General features: G+C 45.6%; 1 protein-coding gene across 3 annotated transcripts; it reads right to left on the bottom strand.

Moving 5' to 3' along the window:
• Positions 1-729: 729 nt before the first annotated feature.
• LOC123053899 (alpha-glucosidase 2) lies at positions 730-21,448 on the bottom strand. 3 transcript variants are annotated; one of them, XM_044477503.1, is made up of 23 exons: positions 21,224-21,448; positions 20,865-21,129; positions 18,402-18,470; positions 18,167-18,304; positions 17,969-18,086; positions 17,229-17,311; positions 15,238-15,333; positions 14,294-14,462; positions 14,068-14,210; positions 13,864-13,950; positions 13,581-13,766; positions 12,955-13,122; positions 10,826-10,946; positions 10,465-10,534; positions 10,141-10,228; positions 9,905-10,025; positions 5,497-5,690; positions 2,693-2,828; positions 2,438-2,593; positions 2,055-2,157; positions 1,761-1,934; positions 1,283-1,428; positions 730-1,168 (listed from the first exon to the last, which is right to left on the bottom strand). In XM_044477503.1, the coding sequence occupies exons 1-23, from the start codon at positions 21,352-21,354 to the stop codon at positions 975-977; spliced, it is 3,156 nt and encodes a 1,051-aa protein (XP_044333438.1). In that variant the 5' UTR covers positions 21,355-21,448; the 3' UTR covers positions 730-974. The 3 variants fall into 3 exon arrangements, with proteins under 3 accessions (XP_044333438.1, XP_044333448.1, XP_044333457.1); XM_044477513.1 differs by having other exon boundaries at positions 2,693-2,801; positions 21,224-21,369; XM_044477522.1 differs by lacking the exons at positions 2,693-2,828; positions 5,497-5,690 and having other exon boundaries at positions 21,224-21,369.
• Positions 21,449-22,419: the final 971 nt, after the last annotated feature.

Here is a 22,419-nt window from a genome sequence, read left to right as displayed (position 1 = left end):
CAGGTTGGTAATGGTTGCTCAAGACCCTCTCATGGTTACCGTTGTGTTGCGGCAAGCTTGGTGCTCTTGGAGTTGTCTCGGCTCATCTTTGCTCAAGGATGGCGCAAGATGCCTTTCAATTCGTTCCGTTTTTCTATGGCGGAGCCGCAGTCAAGGTTCATGTCTGGGATGACACTCGTTGATTGTGGATGCTCCTCAGTTGTGCCATGGGGCCGATATACCCGCCAATGCGTTTGGCTGTTTGCAAAGTCCTGATATTGTGATCTCTTGACGACACCCCACATCTACCTGTATCTCTCATGATTATGGTCTTATATCTGTCAGCTAGGCCGTGCCTTGTACGATTTTCGGCCCGGTTTTCCTTATAAACGGGGTCAATTTGTTAAGGTTTTCGATCCGGTTTTCCTTATCTTTGAGTAATATATTCAGGTGGGGAAACTCCCCCCCCCCCCCCCCCCCCGGTGATTCTCAAAAAAAATGCTATGCAACTAAGAATCTCCTGAGTTTGTTAAAAGTCATTGTGATTGAACATGTATATTGTGCACATAAGCTCCCTTGTTGAGTTGTTTTTCCACGACGATGAAATTGATATGCAATCCATATATGCATCATTTGTTGTAGTTATATTTGAATTAAATTTCATAAAGTATGGATTTCAAATGATGTTGAACCTACTGGGATGATTTATTTGAGAGATGCTCTAAAATGATCCAATGGGCCACTGTGCTATTGAAGAGGAAGAAAACAAGTGAGATCGCAGCCTCTACTTTATTATACTTTATTAATGATGAACAAGCTAGGTTTCATCACCAGAGCGCACTTTGTCCGAAAATTCCAACCTTGACAATGTTGCCCAGTAGTTTTAAAACATTGGTTCGACAATGATGTCCAGTAGGAGTAGTTCTAAACACATTGGTGCTAGGTGACACCGACACACCAAAGAAAGATGCATGCTGAAAATCCCAAGGCAAGGTTTAGCATGTTTGTCTCAGCTCGTACTGGTGGCAAATTGTCAACGGCGTGTCCTTGGAAACTGGCCTTTCCTCCGACCAAAGCTCCATGTTCAAATCACCTGTTCCCCAATGTACCAAGCATTTGCTAACCTGACTGGGATCAAAAGTATTTACCAAGCTCACCCCTACACATTTGTCCACTAGCATCCATTCCCCTGGTAGTTTACAAGATAACAAATGAAACAAATAATCTCAGAAAAGTAACCAAATCAAGGGCAAAAAATGCTGATCAGTTAAATAACCTCAGAACTTTGGACAGCTTAATTTACCGTTTGGCCGGAGGTCTCCCTCTAATGTCACTTCTCCAGATTCTGGAGAGAACTCTTGCTTTGAGCCATTGATGGCCGTAAAAGCAACAACCACCTCTGTTGGGTGCAGAAGGGTGAAAGTAGGATGAACTCGCAAACATACCAACCTTCACAGGAGGAACATACTTCAGTTTTTCCGAGATACTATTTCACTCTGAATAATCAAAGATACCTCTGCCTAAAATTTTAACTCAAGTTGGATCGGAATAATTATAAAACTTGCCGAACGGTAGAACAAAGCATACCCAGGAGAAAAAGAACATATGCCAGCAAATCTAAGATTTAATAGAATCTGAAAGCATTTTGTTTTGTGGCACCAATGCAATCTGTGTGGGCATTCACATGAGCGTTCTGTATTGTGTAATTACATAAGTCGCAGCTGCACAATTCCTGATCAAGGATTACAAACATTACTTTTTTTATAAAACTTAGCACTCACCTTGAAAACCCACCAGAGCCAGCTCCAACACTTCTTGCTTGAATGCTAGAGTTAATCTGAACAATCTTTGGGTTGTCTTTCAAAATGGATATGTGGCGCTGAAGAACAAGACCACCCCCAATATCACCTTCCAAACAAATAGATTCCTCCTCTCCTGATTGCTCAAGATACCTCCTGTATTTTTTCAACTAACAGTTATTTTGTTGCCAAAAGTGGAGCTACACAACTATTCACCCACAAGTCAAAGAGCATCAAACAGAAGTAAGAAACAGTCTAAATGATGTTTTATTTTACCTAACGACTTTGTACTCTTCTGTGCACCCAGCAGACCTATATTCAGTCCCACTGTATTCTTCATAACCATTTATTTCAATCCTGCTATGAAGCCACTGGGAATCTGTAGTGATCAAGCATAAACCATACGTAAGTTAACAATAACAAGACTTGGGTCAATGTAGAATCCATTCGCAATCATCAATGGCATACTAGGACTGCAAGAACATTACTCAAATGTTGAAGCATCTCAGAATAACCTTAAACTACTCTTTTGCAACAGATGTACTGGTCAACAGCAATTCAGGGCAATCTCTATTTGACCGCATATACATCCTATCAGTAACAATGAGATTGTAAACCTGGCCTGAGCACATTAATAATATAATAGAGGTGAACCATACCAGTAGGAAGATGTGTCATCGAAATAATACGACCACCAATCCATGGTACAACCTTAAGCAGCCAGTCCCCGCTCTTCAAATCAATAGGTATTTTTGAGAGTTCAGCACCTTCCTGTCCTGACGGTTCATCTATATCAGGTATAGGCGAAATCATCTCTGCACGATCATCACAAGATAGCAATATAAGACAAGTTCAGAGATAAGCCCTTCTAGATCTAAAACATTATATCCATGGCAAAATAGTGGGATCGATACCCAAACGTTTCTTGAGCTCAAGTTCACTTGTTGCGACTAAGCTGGACACTTCAGACCCCGAAGGCATCGTAATATGTAGTTCTTCGCCATCGACACCATGTGAACTTATCTGAGTTCGCAAAAAGTCATTAAAACCCTACAGCCAACATTTGTTTATTTATCAAGTGAGAAATAAGAAACAAGTTGTTATGGCCGGCCGGCTTAGGCCCGCAAGTTATCTTAGTTTTTATTTTCAGATTAGGCAAGTTATCTTAGGTTGATTCTTCTACAAGTTATCTAGGATATAAATATAGGTTGTAAGACTCTTTTTGAAGGCAAGCAATAAGAAGAATATTATCTCCTATTGCCCGGCTCCCTGAGGAGCCGGAACCCTAGCCGCCAACAGCCCTAGCCGCCGCCCTTCTCCTAGCCGCGACGGCGCCCTGCCGCCGGCGCGCCCGATCCTCGCCACGTCTCCCTCCATCCTTCCCTTACCACCTACGCCCTAGACCTGGTAGAGTACTTGATCCTACCAATTTGGTATCAGGTAACCGGGTTTCGACCATGTCTCCGCCAATTCCACCGCCACCACCACCGCTGCCCGCCAACTCCTCCACCACCGCCGCCTCTGCGCCGGGCGTCACGGCCTCGCTCTCGGCGGGCACCACTGCGTCGCTCTCAGCGCCGGTCCTAACGGCACCCGGCACCACGCCGGGCCAAGGGCAGCCACAAGCCCCCGTCCAACACTCGTCGCCGCCATCACCTCCCCCGCAGCCGCAACAGTTCACGCCGGAGGCCATGGCGGGCGTCCTCAACGACCTCGTCACCGCGGTTCAAGGGATCCGCCTCTACCTGGCAGGTCCGTACGGGCCGCCCCCACCACTCCATCCAGCCATGGCCGCGGGTCAGCAGGCGCTTCCGTGGTACTCGGCATCGGGGGCCATCACCGGACTCCATCCAGCCATGGCCGCGGGTCAGCAGGCGCTTCCGTGGTACTCGGCACCGGGGGCTGTCACCGGAGGCTACCCGGCGCTCCCCACCCCAGCGGCCGCACGGCCGCCTTGGGCGCAGTGGCCGCCGCAGATCGCGCCGGCAGCCCCGCCACTTCTCGCCACCACGGGGCCGCAGTGGCCCACCTGGACCGCGCCGGCCGCGCCGTCCTCCGTCGCGCCCTACCTTCCAGCGGCCTCGGAGCAGGGTCCTCCACCGGGCCCGCCCAGCCCTAACCTGGGCACCGGCGCCTCGGAGCAGGGCCAGACCCAGCAGCTTCTTCCGGCGTCACCGCCGGCCCCCACGCCGCAGGCGCCGGTGCAGCTCCACCAGGCGCCGCCGCCATCGACAGTACCACCACCCGCGCTTAGGGCTACGGGTCGACCCCTGCACCAGGTGCAGTTTCCACCGTCACCATCGCCGATCCCCGCTTGGGCGACCGGCTCGTCTTCGGGGCCGGTCTACTCCACGGCACCGGAACACCCGACGCCCTCCCTGCGGTTTGATCACCCCTCCAGCTCGGCGAACTACGCCCCGGCGCTTCCCGACCCAGCATACGCGCCGGCGGCAACTACGGCCGCCCCCGGGCACGGCGGGCCGACACCCCCTCGCTTCGCCAAACTGGACTTCGCCACCTACGAGGGCACGGAGGACCCCCTCAACTGGCTCAACCAGTGCGAGCAGTTCTTTCGAGGGCAGCGGACGCTCGCTTCGGATCGCACCTGGCTCGCGTCCTATCATCTTCGAGGCGCAGCGCAGACCTGGTACTACGCCCTCGAGCAGGACGAGGGCGGCATGCCACCATGGGAGCGCTTCCAGGAACTCTATCTCCTCCGGTTCGGGCCTCCTATCCGCGGAAGCCGACTGGCGGCCCTCGGCCGCTTACCCTTCACATCCACGGTGCAGGACTACGCCAACCGCTTCCAGGCCCTGGCGTGCCACGCGCCGGGCGTCTCCGCAACTCAGCGCGCCGAGTTATTTGTGGGCGGTCTACCGGACCATATCCGCGTGGACGTGGAGCTTCGGGGACCCCAGGATCTCCAGTCGGCCATGTATTACGCCCGCGCATTCGAGCGCCGCGCGGTGGCCATCCAGCAGGAATCACCGTCCCAGACTGCTGGGTCACTACCCGGACCGGATTCCGCGCAGGGTCGGCCTGTGCAGGCTTCTGCGGCACCCCTCGCCGCGACCGCGGGGCGCCCGTTCCGCCGGCTCACCCCAGCTGAGATACTCGAGCGTCGCCGCCAAGGGTTGTGCTTCAACTGCGACGAACCCTACAAGCCCGGCCACGCCTGCCCGCGACTCTTCTACCTGGAGGTGGCAGACTACATTCCGGAGGACGCCGTCGCCGCCGACCTGGCCGCCCCAGATGTCGAGAAGGTGTTTGACGCTGGTTGATTACCTCGAAGAGTTCAAGCAAGCGCTTCCCCACCTTACAGCTCGAGGACGAGCTGTTTGTGCAGGCGGGGAGAAGTGTTATGGCCGGCCGGCTTAGGCCCGCAAGTTATCTTAGTTTTTATTTTCAGATTAGGCAAGTTATCTTAGGCAAGTTATCTTAGGTTGATTCTTCTACAAGTTATCTAGGATATAAATATAGGTTGTAAGACTCTTTTTGAAGGCAAGCAATAAGAAGAATATTATCTCCTATTGCCCGGCTCCCTGAGGAGCCGGAACCCTAGCCGCCAACAGCCCTAGCCGCCGCCCTTCTCCTAGCCGCGACGGCGCCCTGCCACCGGCGCGCCCGATCCTCGCCACGTCTCCCTCCATCCTTCCCTTACCACCTACGCCCTAGACCTGGTAGAGTACTTGATCCTACCACAAGTCAATAGACATACCATAGCACCTCCACCAAGTAATATACTTATGTTTAAGTTACGTTTTGGTCTGTTCCAGGATCCTTCGGTTTTCAGAACTTTCACAGAAACCACTGATGAGTGGACTTGGGCAACATAATATGTCAAAAGGTAGTTCCCCTGTGTGAACCCGTACCCATCCCCAGCATCTTCGAATAGGACACCTTCAGCTTTACCTATAAAACAAGTCAGTCATGGTGCAAAGCAGGGTGAATCATTCAGTATGACCATGTTTTAAATCAGTCGCTTGAACGCAGAAAATGGGCTAACCAATGCAGCAACACATAAGAGATGATGGAAATACAAATTAAATAGATTGACAGCATATTCGATTATCTATACCTAATAATAAAGCATGGATTGGTTCTGCCGGTCCGTCTTGCAAAAAAAAAAACTGTGTTTTCTTAAAATCAACCCGCAGTCCGGACTTAAGTCACACCTGAACCGTTATTTTACATTTTTATGAAAACCCCCTGACCTTTTAGGTAATTCATCCGCGGATCATATTTAAGTCAAACAAATGCTTTTCTAAATCATCCATATCTTTTAAACCATAACTCCGATTTGAACATGTTTTATATGAAATTTGATTAGAAAAATATGTAGAATATGAATATGAGATTATTTTTACCTGTTAAGAAGATATTTAAGTCAAACAAATGATTTTCTAAATTATCCGTATCTTTTAAACCGTAACTCCGATTTTAACATGTTATATATGAAATTTGATTAGAAAAATGTGTGGAATCTGAATATGATGTTAATTTTACTTGTTAAATATTTTTAAAATGTTGTTTTGGAAGCAAACTTATAATCTATAGCGCATGATCCATTTTTCTTTCGTACCGGCGGCGATCCGAATTGCAAATAAACACCCACTATAACCATATAGGGAAAAGAAAACATCGATAACTACACATGCATACCTCTGACAAACGTCGTACGGGAAAACAACAGATTTCTCATGACGAGTGAGAGAAAGCGAGAGAGAGAGAGACGCCTTAGGATTAACCACATTCAAACACGTTTTGGTTTGTGTGAACACTGAGGCCACCGCCGGCGAGGGTGAGAAGGAGGATAAGCGGCAACACAATATGATGCCTCGCTAAAATGAAGGGGGTGGACCTATTGTGGTCTTGAGTGATGGTTGTTGGGTTAAGAGCGTGTGTTATGTTTTTCTCCCGTTGCAACGCACAGGCTCTTTTGCTAGTTTATCCCAGAAAAATACACGAGTATCTGCAGATTACTATATGTAACTAGATATGATCTTCACAAAGAGAAAGTGGGAGGTTTTTTTTCTAGAATACGCAAAAGCCTTGAGTTTTGATGCATTGGTAGAAAGAAGAGTTTGTACAAGCCCTAAGAAGGGCAATACCCGGAGTTTATAACACGATGCCGCTAAACGCCACCACCATCGAAAGCAAAGCCACGAGAACCCTCACATTTGCTGCAGCCTATTGCTTGGGCGTTGACGAAGATGATAGTGTTGTGATGCTTCAGATGCACCGACCACCTGGACTATAGCCGTTGACTTTCCAGAACGAGGGGGGGGGAGGGGTCGATCAGATCTAGGAGTGCACCTCGTGCCACACTGTCCACGAAAAGGAGCAACTAGTGAGGAAATGGGCCATCGCCTCACCCGACTGATCGCAGAGCACGCAAGCCGCTCAATGATGTAGCAACTATCCTGGCAAGCTGGCCACACGAAGAACTTGACTCCACGGGAGCCCTAGTCTTCCAGTCAAGCTTCCAAGAGCTCGAATCGACCCTCCGTGAAATACTACATCATAGCAGCTCTTGGAAGTATATTGGCCGAAATCATCCACCCATACCGCCGGTGAGTATGCATCCCCAACCCTAGCCCGTGCGTAGGCCCCCCGCGGGTAGCGGCGCCGTCACAGCCGAACGGGGCCACCAAGGCAAAGCCCTTCACAGTGGATGGCGGCGGGGCATCTTTCCCCTCGTGACGGCTGGCTTGGGCATGGGTGCTGGGCTCATGTGGCAGCCATCTTGCGTCATGGCGACGGGGATGGTAGTGGCATGGCGGCTGCACCGGCCTGTCTGGCGGTAGGCTGGGTCGTGGTGGAGCGCTCGTCCGTGGCGGCGGCTCTGCCCCGATCTGATTCTATTGAGTCATAGTGGTTGCATCGATTCGTCGGTTGCAGGTGTTCGGCGGAGGGGTGCGGACGGTGGTGGTGTCCTCCTTGGTCCGAGCCGGCGGCGCGCAGGCTGTTCGCAGAACGAAGGTGGTTTTGACCTAGGGTTCATGCTTTAGTGGGCCAGATCTAGGCCCAAGGCGAGTCGGGGCTTCCTTTCCGAGTAGGCGAAGGTGGGCTCGGTCCGGGTGGCAGTCGGTGACGACGTGCCAGGATCCTTCGGGCCAGGATCCTTCGGGCGGTGTGGTTGTTGTGGTTTGGCAGCGGCGCGATCCAGGTCGTTGGCGTCTTCGGTGGGCGGCGTAGATCTGGTTCGTGGTGCTGGGTGACGTCCGGCAGCGCGCAGGTTCAAGGGCCGACTTTGTCCAGGTTGGTTGCCTTCGCGTTGTGCTCTTGTCTGTTGCATGTTGGTGGTGTCAATCTGAGTTGGTCTTTCCATGCGTTGTCGTGTCGTTGGACGGATTGGCGCCGGCGGCCACAGGCATGGTGGCGTTCGAGCTTGCTTGGCGACGGCCGTCGGCAGTCATTGGGTTGTATGCCCCCAGTCCACCAAGATTGGCTGGTGAGGCGGGTGGGGGCGCTTCCTACCGTGGAGGCGCCCCAGACCTGATGTCTGATGCCGAGCTAGGAATGGAGGAGGTTTTCCACTCCTACCATGGTTGGGTGCCCTGGGTGATGGTTCACATGGTTAGCTTCATAGCGACGATAGTGGCTATGTCTCTTGGTCGTCAGGACGACGAGGGGTGTAGCAATGGAGGGCTCGGGCTCATTCTCTGTCGCGGCAGTGGCGATGCCCGGATCCTGATCTGGTGACTTGTGCTCATCACAGAGCAGTGGCGGCGAAGCTCCACCATGTAGGCCTTGCTGGCTTGCTCCGCCTCGACACGCTCGCGGACCTCCCGGTCATCCCGCATCTCCTGTGCAGTGGCACCCGAGGGTCGACCGGCTCCAACCGCGGCAGGCCGTGGGGGAAGTTGCACCGGGCGTTGGCACAGTGGAGGCAGACTAACATGATGTCGTACTCACGTGCTATGCGCACTGTGGAGTGGAAGGAGCCAATCCAAAATCCGCTTGTGGGTGTCACGGCCGGTGACCTCTGCGAACCATGTCCCCTACCGGCATTGTCGCACGCCTATGTATTTTGGATAGCAGATGGGGGATACGGGATACATCGGCGCAGGAGGAAGTGTCGGCACGGCGACACTTGTGGCGGCATGGATTCATGTTGGGAATGGGTTGGCGGCGGCTGGATCTGGCCATTATCGGTTGCAGAGTGGATGTGGGTGAGGGTGCGTGCGCTCCGGCATGGATTGGACGGCGGGGGCAGTGGGAGGTGAGGCGGAATGGGGTGGAGAATTTTTACTCCATGGCCGGCTGGTCGAGAATATTTAAGAGTCGCGGCCACCATGGAGTAATTTTTTTACTCCACTAACGATTTTAGGGGTTCGGTTAGTTCCTGGTTAGAGAAGGAAAACCAGATTTTTCCTCCTCTAACGCTTTATTGGGGATCGGTTCTTTTTCGGCAAAAAAAACCTTTTTCGGCTATTGGGGATCGGTTAGAGATGCCCTAAGGCAATAGGGCTAAGGCACCCCTGATGTGAGAGATCCATCGGCGGTCTACCAAGGCATCCTGGATGGTCCACCGCTTTCAGATGCGCCCAAAGACTAGAAGCAATAGCTCAGGCGCAATCTCAAATAGCGCAGCCATCAAGCCAGTGATCCTCCCAGAATAAGGTTGAGGCTCTGTTGCCAACTACCATCCTGGTGGATGCAGCAAACACCGCGTGCTCTTCTCGAGAGAATTGCATGTCGGGGCCCCTCCAAGGACGGATGGGGTCAGTGCACATCCTCCACAACCAACGAACCCTAAGAATGATTGCCATCCTACCTAGATCCGAAACACCGAAACCCCCAAGCCATAGGGGTCGACACAATCGACATGGTAGTGACCGCCCACTACGGCCCTCCTGCCCGCCCAAAGAAAGCCCCGAAGGATCTTGTCGATCTTCTGAGCCTTCTTGTTGAGCTCTAGAACCACCAGCTGATGGAGAGGCATAGCGACAAGGACAGACTTAACCAAAGTAAGGCCACTAGCTATGTAGACTAAGTGGGAACATGCCCCACTTAGATTTTCCCTTAAACATAACCAATCTCTGATGCGCAACAAACCAAAAAAATAAATCGTTCCAGACAAAACTTAAAGGAACAACATGCATGATGTGTGTAGTACATACCATTTTCATCTAGTGAAACAATTAGTGATAAATCATCATCTAAACTTGCTTCACCAACATGCTTAATAGGACGGCCTACAGGAAGTATGGCTCCACCCTGTAAATACATCACCGGCAGATCCTGTATAATCATTCAATTGTAACTAAAATCAGTTCAGCTCCAGACTAGCACTCATGACAGCACAATGAAAGATTCCTAAAAAAACAGCACAATGAAAGTTTACCAACCAACTTACAGGATGTGAATCTCCAAAATCAAAACGTGACCAAACACCCTTCGGCAACTTATGTGCACATTCATGAGCACCTTTATCAGGTGAAGTGCTGCCAAAATACCAGAGCAACTGAAGTCACACCAAAGAATAGGCGGAAAATACAAATTATTTCGCTATTATTTCAGTATACATGATAACACATGACAGAAAATCAAGTATTTTACAGCCAACAATGCAAAATCAGATTGCAGACAAGCCCATTGGCACAATAACATTCAAGCACATATACAGAAGAAAATCAGGAGCAAGAAGTTTGTTGTAAGCACATTGACGTGAAATCGTTACCTTGCGCAGATTAAAAGTGGTCCCAGGAGAAAGGAAGTCTCTATTTTCCTCAATCCTGGGTCTTGTGAGTCTACAAGGAAAACAAGGGATATGATTTAGTATCACAAAATAAATCCATCCTAACAAGATTACTTTCTATCAGCCCACCAATGAGACAGTCTTAGTAAGGAAGAAGACAAAGGGTGGATTTTTTTAGATATCTAATTTTGCATCAGAATTCAAATAGCTGGCATTGGTTAGAATCAGAAAAGATTTCTCCAAACAAACGTATTCTGCAGTTCAGCAACCAAAGGATGTGACTTAGAATATGGGTATCCGCTACTTAGATACATTAGTGGGACAGTGAGACAGCAATTATTACCAGCAAAGAAAAGTGGAGCAGCAACTGGAGCACCCTTCTTATGTGAAAGGTAAAATAGAGTGTAGATATGTGGCAGTAGGCGATACCGTCTTAGCAGCGCAAGACGACAAACTTCCTCACACTGAAATATATATGAGCTGTTAGAAATTAGCAGTGCCAGAAATCGAAGGGGCTTGACTTTAAATTAGCTAAAATCAACGTGACAACCAAAAGAAGGTAACTTGCATGTCAACTTCAGTTCAGGTTCTCAGACGCTGACACACGAGACCTGTTCAACTTCAAACAATAGCACAGTGGAGAAGAGTATTGCCCTGACACTCCAATACACAACCCTCTGAAGTTGCAAACCTGGAAAGCTAAATTCTTGAAGGATCTTCAGCTGATCTCTTATCATACCAAGGTCGAAGTTTGCGAGTTGGAAAGCTAAATTCTTGAAGGATACTCAGCTGATCTCTCATCATATCATGGCTCAAAATAGACAAGATTTCTCCGATTAATATAAGTCACTCTAGTGCCGAGTGTGTTGGCTTGGGCGTTTACTCTCTTTTAGTCTTTCAGCTTAACCCTTCACTAAGATTTTATAATGATGTGATACAGTTAGTACTTGCAAAGTGAAGCTAGTGTGGGTGTGTAGGGGGGCCTTATGCAAAGGTCGCCGTATACAGACAAAGTTGACACATCAATGTTTCTTTAAATAGGTTCAGTTACCTCGTGGGGCATGACGTACTCCCACGTTAGGAGATGCAACGATAGAAGTGCTTAGCTCGTCAGAAGTCCGTAGACGTAGCCATTTCCGAAGCTCCCCTTCTCTTGACGATCCAAGACTTAAAAGGTCCCTCGGATCCCGACACCCAGCTCCAAGACTTACAAGGTCCCCTTGGAGGGGGGTGCCTCTCCCTTGTTGATTTATGTGAGAGTGAATGAGAGTACATGCTCATGGGGGCTATTTATAGCCTTAGGGATCATTGACAAATGACAAGGCTACCCTTTAGGTGGTACTTAGGAGGTGTAAGCTAGGTAATTTATGGTCCACTAGTCCATGGAGTTGAGATCTAGATGGCTCGAAACTGTGCCAGATTGGAACAAGCGTAGTTAAGATCTAAATGGTTTTAGAGTTTAAAGGTAAAGCTGTGGACTTTCTGCCGGAGTTCTTTAGGGCCAAATGTAAACTGTCCAAACATATTATTACTTCCATGGAACAAGCCCAAAAAGATTAAAATGACCACATATGATTTACTCCCTCCGTCCGAAAATACTTGTCCTAGAAATGGATAAAGCGAATGTATCTATAACTAAAATAAGTCTAGATACAACCATTTCTAGGACAAGTATTTCCGGACGGAGGGAGTATATGCTAACCATTATTGGAAAATAAATGGAAAGTGTCCAAACATATTATTACTTCCATGGAACAATCCCAAAAAGAGTAAAATGATCACATATGATTTATATGTTAACTATTATTGGAAAAAATTAAAACTAACATATATTACTCCAATGGAACAAGCCCAAAAAGATTAAAATAATCACACATGATTATTTGTTAACTATTATTAGAAAATAAATTGAAAAACTGTCCAAACATATTATTACTTCCATGGAACAAGCCCAAAAAGATTAAAATGATCACAAGGTTAGCGACCCATGATTGTATGCAACATACACAATGAGAAAAAGTCCCTAGACAGTAACCCATTTTCTGAAGAAAAAGTTGGCCCCATAATGTAATACTCCCTCCGTAAACTAATATAAGAGTGTTTAGATCACTATTTTAATGATCTAAACGCTCTTATATTAGTTTACAGAGGGAGTATCAATTATCGAATCAAAAACTTAAGGTTATGGGTGGCTAATTGACTGACCCAACAAAATGGATTGCTGAAGGAAATGTATAGTACCTCAATATCAAGAGAACTCACTTATAGATCTGGCATTTTTTTAACAAGGCTGGCATGTCAACTAAGCAAAAAGATATTAATAGAAAAATACCTTCGCTAGCAATTCATACATCATGGCAAGTAAAATGCAGAAAAGCATCATGCAAAGAGATCTAGGCTTCTTTATGTGCATTGGTGGGGGCCGCAGGCATGAAAACAGTACCTCTCGCAAAAAAGAAAAAAAAATAGTACCTCTTCACCGAAGGACCATGGCTCATGGTCAATGCTTCCAGTTTCAGAATGACCACGTGAAAATGGAAACAATGCACCAACTCCCATCCATCTCCCAAAAAGTTTTGGAGTGGCATTTCCAGCAAACCCACCAATATCAGGACCTGACAGTGGCTGACCACTAAGACCCTGACAAGATAACCGCATAGTTAGATTCCTAGAAATGTATGCTACTGTCTCCTCAAAATCACACCAGTAATAGTAAGTTTGACACAGTGATAGTTTTTCATGTAAAAATATACTAAAAATGCTGCAATTACTTATGCAACAGATTACGAATGACATACTAAGAAACAGACTTGTCATAAAAATAGAACTACAATTTACTAAAGAACCGACTTTTTAAACTAATACAGGAAACAACGGTTTTCAAGCGTAATACAAACAAAACTTGTATGTTGCTTTTAGGTCAGAAGATTATATTCACAACACAATTAATTCATAGACTGCTTGATTGTTAATTTGTTTATTAGAATAACTGAGCATGATTTAAGGTGAACTGGGATACTGTCAAAGACAGAAGAGGACTAGGTTTTGGTACATTTTTTAGATGGAACTATTGGGACTAGGATAAATATTTCACTTACCAATTGAAGAACCATTGGCAGACTCATATGCATATGCTCCCAGTTTGACAGATTATCACCAGTCCATGTTGCAGCATAACGCTGGCTTCCTATAAAACCAGCTCGTGTAAGAACAAATGGTCGTTTGTCTGTACTAGCCATCACCATTCCTTCATATGTAGACCTTGCCATTAGCATTCCATAGACCTGAAAATTTATAAAGATCAAAGCATAAAACACGTAAAGTAGCCAAACTATTTGACTGCATTCCATTAATTTTACTGATAAAGGAATAAAATGATACATTATGATAGTAAGAATGATTCTGGACACCACCAATATCTGCATCGCCTCTATGTATATTGCTTTCCGGCATTGTTTTTGTAGTTGTCTGCAAGTTGACACCATCACTTTTGGTTACATGGGACAAAATGAAATAATAGGATATAAAATAAGGAGCTATGACTAAGCATATGGCAAAAAGAATGAATTATGATAGAACATATACTTTGAAGACAGCAGGCTCATTCATATCATTCCATATTCCATCAACGCCATTGGAGACAAAATCCCTGACCAAACTAGCCCACCAGGTGCGTGTTCTTTCACAGGTAAAATCAGGAAAAACACAATCACCGGGCCATACCTCGCCTGGATTTAAAGTTCATGAGGGATCTTTTACTGATAAGTTCATCGAGATGACCAAAGGAGCTTATTTAAGTCATGAAATGTACCAATGAATGGACTGCCATCTGCCTTTTTAATCCAAACATCAGTTTCTGAACCACTATCATATACAAAGTAACCCTTCTCTTTCTTGATTCCTGGATCAAGCATCCAGATTGATTTGCAACCGGTGGAATGGAGATCATCAGCCATAGATTTCGGATCAGGAAAACGGTTCTGTAAAATATGATAAGATGCCAAATTACTCAGACAAAAGCAAACAAAATATCACGCAAAGACAGTCAATGGCCACGGAAAAAACATGTCAAAATGCACTCAGAATACCATTCTCTGGTTCACATTATGAAAAGATTGCTCCATGGCAATTCATACAGCACTAGGCAGAACAAAGTACATGCCGTATTTGCCATTTTGAAGCAATATGTATTTTTAACATGCAGATGAAGCTAATACAGGTTTTCACCGATACTACTTTCATGCAGTGGCGGACCTAGAACCTTATAATTGGGGGTGGGGGTGCCACAATAAAAAATTGTCAAAATTTACACTACAAATAGTGTAATTAGGTCTAAATCTTATCATAATCTAAACAAACTGTCTTAAATTAGCATCAAGTTGTTACTCCCTCCGTTCCAAAATACTTGACTTCCATTTGTCCAAAAATGGATGTACCTATATACTAAAACATGTCTAGATACATCTATACTATTTAGCAATTTCAGAGGGGTTGCCATGGCACCCATGCCCCCCCCCCCCCTAGATCCACCACTACTTTCATGTACCAATTATGATAGAACATGAAGTACTTACACTACCAATTGTGAAGCATCTAAAACCATCCATATTTTTAATATCAACCCAAACAAGATCGCAAATTACATGCCCTATTTGGCATTTTCAAGCAATATGCATATTTAACATGAAGGGGGAGTTAATGCAGTTTGTCATACTATTTTCATGTAGCAATTATGATTGAACGGGAAATACTTACACCATCAAATGTGAAGCATCTAAAACCATCCATATAATCAATATCCATCCAAATCACATCGCAAGGAATGCCTTTCTCTCTAAAAGTTCTGACAACCTGTGGAAATAGCACAAAAAAATAATGCCTGAAAGTGCATTCAGAGAGAGAGAGTGTGTGTGCTCAAGAAACATGAGACCATTTATTTATGGTAGTGACAGTTGGACCAACTATCCGACAACTATGCTCCGCAACTGAACCTCTTGACAGAAATAAATAATGTAAAAATATAAGCCAAGCAAATGGACCGAGATGTGGTTATGTCTTGCACCACTCGGTGAGGTCGCTTAAAACAGAAGTGTTGTGGTGGTTTGAACCGCAAACTCGGTGGTTTGGGAATTTTCTCTGAGGTACCGAGTTTTGGTTATGTTGTGCCCCTTTTTGTTAGGGCAGTTTTAACCTCTATAGTGAGTTGGTTTAAACCTCCGTTATGAGGCGGGCAACCAAAGTTTGCTCTGGGGAATTCTTCTCGGTGATCCCGAGGCTCTTCTCTGTGGGATGTGTTGTTTATCTCAGTAAAACCAAGATTCAAACTCAGTAGCTCCAAGTTTGCCCTTTGGTTTTTGCAGAGTGCATTTCAGAAATGCCAACACTGTCCCATACGGTGTCGGGATAGGTTCATGTGTGTCCAACAGTCACACCTAATAGCCTCCACGTTGATTGCGTCCTAGATGGAGGCCACTGCCTCCTAGATGGCTTGGTGGTTGCGAGCTCGCTGATCTTCTCTAAGAAGGTTATGAAGAGGCCCGAGAGTGGTTGTGGAGCTCACCATCTCCTGAGTGGAGGAACAAGCTAGCCATAGTGAGCAGTCCTTGTTACATGCTTGGATCCCCAAGGGAAGAGCTCAATTCAGAGACGGCTAAGACTCTGTGTCCTTGGTCTTTGTGACCTGAAAGCCTCCTCAATGAAGGTACGATATCAGTGGATCTCTGAACTTCGGTAACAAACATCGTCCATCTCCCTCCCTTGTCTCCTCTACTTACTTGCATTGCATATCTTCATATTCTTACTTGTGAAACTGCCTTGTGTAGATAGTGATTCAATTGCTTAGCTTCGTATGATTGCATATCTTTGTAGACTTGGCTTGTTGGTGCACTTAGTTCAGCCTAGTTTTTTAGGATCTGAACTTACAAAAATCTGGTTGGTTATATTCCACAATTAAACATTGCCTAAGTTGTAATTGTTTTCATAACGCTTACCCCCTCCCACCCACCATGCGACATCTGAGGTCTTTCCACTAAGGGCCTCTTTGATTCAAAGGATTTCTAAAGGAATTCTGGAGGATTCTAGTCCATAGGAATTTTCCCTATCTGGGTTGTTTGGCTCGTAGGATTATAATCCATATGAATTTTTCCTTGGTATTCATCTGTACCAGTTTTAATGTGAGATTTTTCATCCATTCCAACCTCATGTGAAGAATCCTATGTTTCTCCTGCGTACTTTTAAACACCCGTACTAATCCTGTAGTATTGAAGATGATATGCCACTCCATTCCTGTGTTTTTCCTATTCCTGCGTTTTACAAATCCTGTGAACCAAAGAGGTACTAAGCATTTTGGATAACCTTGATTACAAACTTTTTGTGTTTTCCCCTTTTTGGCGAAACAATGATGCACCATCATAGATTAGATCAATCATCAATGGGTTTACAAGAGATGGAAACATTATAGATAATATGTGGGCAAATCCTATTTTTGTATACTTATGCATTAACAATCAGAGAATAGCCTCAACACATATGGAGTCTACACTGAACTCTCTTGCAGCAGGCGCCACCTGCTGCTTCTTAGTTCACATGTGCACGACATGCAAGATAGTGAACTGGACATTACTTAAACAGTAATAACTATTACACTTTTATTCATCTTACTGAAGGGTAGGAATTGTTGCCCCTAGTATTTCCTTCAGAAAATAATGCATGTAGGAAATAAACAACCACTCTGTCAAGAAAAATACCTTGAGTACTTTCTCAGAAGAATCATAGCTCCAACGACATTGATGATAGCCAAGAGACCATTTTGGGGGCATGGCCACAGTCCCTGCAATGGATATTTTTGTATTTATACTTTTAAGTGGAGGTCAAGTTAAATACTCGGTTCCCTAAATGTCATTATTTTGGACAAAGGCAAAGTCAAGCTTTCAAAACTTTGACTACTTATGACATTCAAAACATTTATCGAATTGGAGGGAGTAACATATCCACATCTAAGTTCCAATTCTGGGTTATGCTATGACCAATTAGATATAAATGTAATTAATAATTAGCAAAATGAAGCAACAAAAATGTGCTAGATAGCGCATGGCTTTTGGGAGCAAACTGCAGACACAATACAGAACTATGATCCCACCAAAGAGCTACTACAACACTTCGATTTTCCAGTGGCTCAATTGCTCTAAAGAATAACTCTCTTCAAATATATTTTAACAGTGCCAAGTGCCAACTAATAGTGCAAAATCAGTTAAGACTTAGAACTGAATATTTTGCTCACCAGTACCATAACTTATACACTTTTTCTTGTCAAAATGGAATTGTAAATTTTATAGAAAACACGCCTACTTTCATACTAGAGCAGAGATATACAACTCCAGAGTTTCTATACAGTATGTATGATGTTAAAGTTCAAAACATTGGACATGAAAGGTACATCTGATAAACATTTAGTAGGGGAAGAGATTGATTATGAGATGAGAAGTACCTATTGCATGGGACAATGACATCGTAACTTCAGCTGGAGAATTATATGGTCCAAAAGTAATGATAGGGTAAGCAGATGGGGCAGAAAACTTGATAGTACATTCTTGTCTCAAGTCAATCTGATATAGCACACGATAATTAAGTTAAGAGAAACAGATCAGTTCAAAACATAAGCTACAGAGAAATGCAGGGAACATACTTCACATCGTCGTGTGGTGTCAGCTAGGACGCCGAATGCCTTCCCGTCAGGGAGGACAGCCAACACCCAAGGGTGTGATTGATATAATGAAGTGGTCCCTGGCCCAAAACCCCATGCATCTGTGTTCCAAGTGAAAACCTAATGGGAAGATACCAAGAGACCATGAGAGGAAATTATTTCATTTGTTGAAGAAGCAGGAATGGGACATAATTATACGTTCATCAAAGGCCCATACTCGTTTCCCAGTTCGTTCAAGTGGACCACTAGCTTCTCCTGTACCGTAGAAAGACGTCCCAGAAGGAAGCTGCTTGTTGAAAGGATATTCAAGTTAGTATATAAACTACATACGTTCATTATTTGAACAATATTACAGTTGCAAGGAGATGGTATTAGAGCGCGTAAAGCAGTAAACACATCATGATTATGTTAAGAGATAATGCACATTACCCTCCTGAAATATGGGCTGAGTTTATAGATAAAGCATAAACCCCAATAACTTTTCAGCAGAAACCCCTAAACTCTAAAAAAAGTTCACTTACCACCTTCTATCCAAACTAAATGTTCATTATTTGTTTATTTTTTGAGAAAACAAAAGCTTGCACCTCGATACATTGATGGAAAGAATAGAACTACAACTGTTCAAGCCGAAGACTGGGCCAAACAATCAAACACTCATGACAAGACCATGACAAACAGCAGGCAGACAGACATTCCAACCGACCCACGAAACAACCCTGGCCTAGATAACATCCACAGAAGCTCAAGCGCACTAAACCTACCAAAGCCCCGCCATAGGAAAAGAAAATCTGACTGTAGAGAAGACCAAAATTGGGCCTCTTCCACTTTGGAGAAGCAAGTCAATGGCATCGTGGACCACAGGCTTCCGACCGCCAATGGTGTCGAGGACTAGAACCACCAAACGCTGCTCACAACGTAAGCACTGCACCACCATACATCGCCGTGTTTTGATAAAGAACTTGAAGGCATAAGAAGAAATGCATCCACCTACAATCGCGATCTCCACTCAACATCCCGCAAGAGTCCATTTGAGGTGGTGTGTGGCTTCAACCCACTCACACCCATCGATCTACTTCCACTACCATTCTGAGAGAGGACACGTATGGATGCCAGCAAATGAGCCGAGTACATCAAGAAGCTCCATGAGACCACCAAGGCCAACATCGAGAACCAAGTACAACGCCAAGCTGCCAAGGTTAACAAGCGTCGATGTCCGATGATCTTCAACCCAGGTGATCTCGTTTGGGTACACCTTCAGCCGGAGCAATTCCCAGAGGAGAGGAAGTCCAAGCTTATGCCTAGAGGAGACGGACGTTCCCAAACCCTTCAACGCATCAATGACAATGCCTACAAAATCGACCTTCCCAAGGACAAGTACTCCGTGGGCGACACGTTCAACGCCACCGATCTCTCTCCCTGTCATGGTGATAAGCCTTTAGAGTCGAGGCCGACTAATTTTCAAGAAGGGAGAGATGATACGCCAGTCGCCAGATTCCTCGGACATCACCATGCCAAGCAGAGAGATGATACGCCAGGTTCCTCGGACATCACCATGCCAAGCAAGGAAGGACTCGTTGGACCAGTGACAAGGGCACATGCAAAGGCAATCCAACGCAGATGAGCTCCAATTGATACACTCGAGGATTGGCTACTACCGAATTTTTCCTTGGACTTACCTAACTTTTTTCCCCTTGTTTCCAAAAGTAACTAGTATATGTCTATCAGTTTCTAACTTATCTTGTCTGGTAGTTAAATAACTAGCATGCTGACTTTGTAGCATGAACTGCTAATACTGACGTACTTGTAGCGGGTAACAGAAAACAATGGGAAATCATAAATCAACACCCGGGCTTATTTTCCCTTCTGGGAAGAACGTGTAGCTTCTTTACCTCAAAAGGCCAAAACCATCAAATATCCATGGTTCCAGGCTTCATTCCAAAGTTTCAGCAAATTTCGTTGGTAAAAAAAAATCGCTCAAAATAGCTTGGCTGCTCAAGCTGTAAACATACGAAAAGCCTCAGAAGTGCAACTCAACAAATTGACATCTCTATCCAAATGTAAGCGGTGTGGGCAGCCTATTGAAGTTATTGGGTTTAACTCCAAGATTTAGCAACATTTTTTGAATGGTTCTTTTTTTATATTCAAAATTTCAACTCATTTGGTTTTCATTCTGAAATTCCCACATTTCGCTAAACTTTGGCTGCTTTGGCTAAGGTCCTTGAGTGATCACTTAGTGGAAAAGAAAGTGATCGGGTGATGACAGCCAGGGGTTGGGCCTGGAAGCAGCCTTCCTTCGAAGAAAGTGTAAATGTATCAGGGCCCGAGTGATTCACCGAAGAGACAATACCTTGAAAGCAGCTTTTTCAAGTGTTATTAGTAGCGAAACGTTCTGTCGATCAGGGGATCTTTTTTTTGGTGAAAGACCAAATTTAAATGAACACATAAATCGTCCCGCAACAATTTACAGTATCCCTAAGCATGACATTAACAAAATCAATACCACACCGCAGATCAAACACATAAAAGCATCTTATGTCGCAACAAATTTACGGTGTCCGTAAGCATCGACATTGCCAAAATCAATACCGCACCCGCGCATCAGTATCACTCACATGCTTCTCATCCACCAGCCAGAGACTCACCGCAAAACAGTAGCACTGCCTGTGCGAAGCACGCATACCTTAATCACAACCTTCTGGACGTTCCCCGCCACCTCGCACGCCGGCACGACCGCGGGACGATCCCCGCCCTCGCGCGGCTCCTCCCGCCGCCGCGGCTCGACGAACGACAGGCTGGGCCCGGCGGCGGACCGCGCCTCCTCCGACGCGTCGAACCGGAACACCCCCTCCTCCAGCACGGGCACCCAGACCATCTCCCCGACGGGCGCGGCCATCGTCGCCACCGCCCCCGCCGCGGCCGCAGGCGGAGGACTCCCGCGGAAGCACCTGCGATGAGCTCAGCGCGGTGAGGGGTCCAGACCGGAATCGCGGATCGACGCTGGAGCCGGAAGAGGGATCGAAGTCGATCGGAGGAACGAACCTGAGAGGAGGAGGAGGGAGACGAGGGGCGAGTGGACTGCCCCGGTACTCGCGCTGGTGGGAGTGGAAGCGGGAGTGGGAGAGGGAGGCGAGGAGTGGAGATGAGATCCTGCGGGTGCACGGGGACAGCATCTCTTCTTGAGCGATTCGCTCGCTTGCTTGCGTGGTTTTGGATTTGTTAAATTAATGGGACGGGCAGTGCCTGTCTACTTGTCTTGAACCCAAGTGTCTGACGGCATGGGACGCTGGAGCCTCCGGCGTTTAGTTAAATACACTGAAGGTGCCTCAACTTGTTCTTTGCGTGGTCAGTTTAGTGCCTAAAGTTATAAAATACGTGAAACTGATGCTCGAACTTGTCCGGCCATGTAAATACGGTGCCTTCATTCGTATCCAGACGTACGTACGGCGTACAAACGTAACAGTGGCTAAGATGCACCGGGTGGCCCACCCGTGAATATGTTTTACAAAAAAACCCTCATTTTTACTTACTCAATATAAAAGCCACTAAATACATTGTGTGATAGCGAGAAATAACATGAAAAAAAAAACTCCATAACAACGGCACGATCTGGCCAGACGGCCGGACTATGCTTCAAATTCAACTCCTACCTAGAAAGCTATACAATCCATGTATCGCTCTGCAATTTTCTTCTTTTTATTTTTTTCCAAGTTCCTATTTAGTTTCATAACACATAAATTTTTCCATATGATCCATATGAAAAATATAATTATCAATATGCTATTACTTTATATTTTAAATATTTTTTAATTTTCATTATTGTGCTTCGAAGAGGCAGACATGAACTTAATTTATGTGGATTTAAATATTTTAACCTATATTAAGAATTGCGAGGGGACTGTGGTATCCCCATCCCACCAGGGTTCAAATCCTGGTGCTCGCATTTATTCCTGGCGTTCATAGGGGTGAGTGTATGCACGTGTATATGAGCGCTTGTGTCTAAAGAAAAAACCTATATTAGGAATTATTGTCTAAATTTAAGAATAAAAAATGTCAACTGTGTTTGTATAAATATAAGGATAATTTACACAATAACTTTTTCACACATGTTGAACTCTTTTAAAAATACATGTTGTAAACTTTTTTAATGCATGACGAACATTTTTCAAAAAAGCGTTATAATTTTATAATACATGTGAAACATTTTCCAAAAACATGTTGACATTTTTCAAATGCAC

This window comes from Triticum aestivum, chromosome 1A, assembly GCF_018294505.1.
Source record: "Triticum aestivum cultivar Chinese Spring chromosome 1A, IWGSC CS RefSeq v2.1, whole genome shotgun sequence".
Lineage (NCBI taxonomy): Eukaryota > Viridiplantae > Streptophyta > Magnoliopsida > Poales > Poaceae > Triticum > Triticum aestivum.
The sequence above is the reverse complement of the archived record's forward strand: the minus strand, read 5'-3'. Positions and strand labels throughout refer to the sequence as shown.

Bases quoted from the DNA above. Each gene is read 5' to 3' on its own strand.
- LOC123053899 (XM_044477503.1), bottom strand. From the start codon at position 21,354: ATGCTGTCCCCGTGCACCCGCAGGATCTCATCTCCACTCCTCGCCTCC. The intron at 13,123-13,580 runs GTAAGTGAAATA...TTATCTTGTCAG, and splicing joins TGCCAATGGTTCTTCAATTG to GGTCTTAGTGGTCAGCCACT. The intron at 1,429-1,760 runs GTGAGTGCTAAG...CCTCCTGTGAAG, and splicing joins GGCTCTGGTGGGTTTTCAAG to GTTGGTATGTTTGCGAGTTC.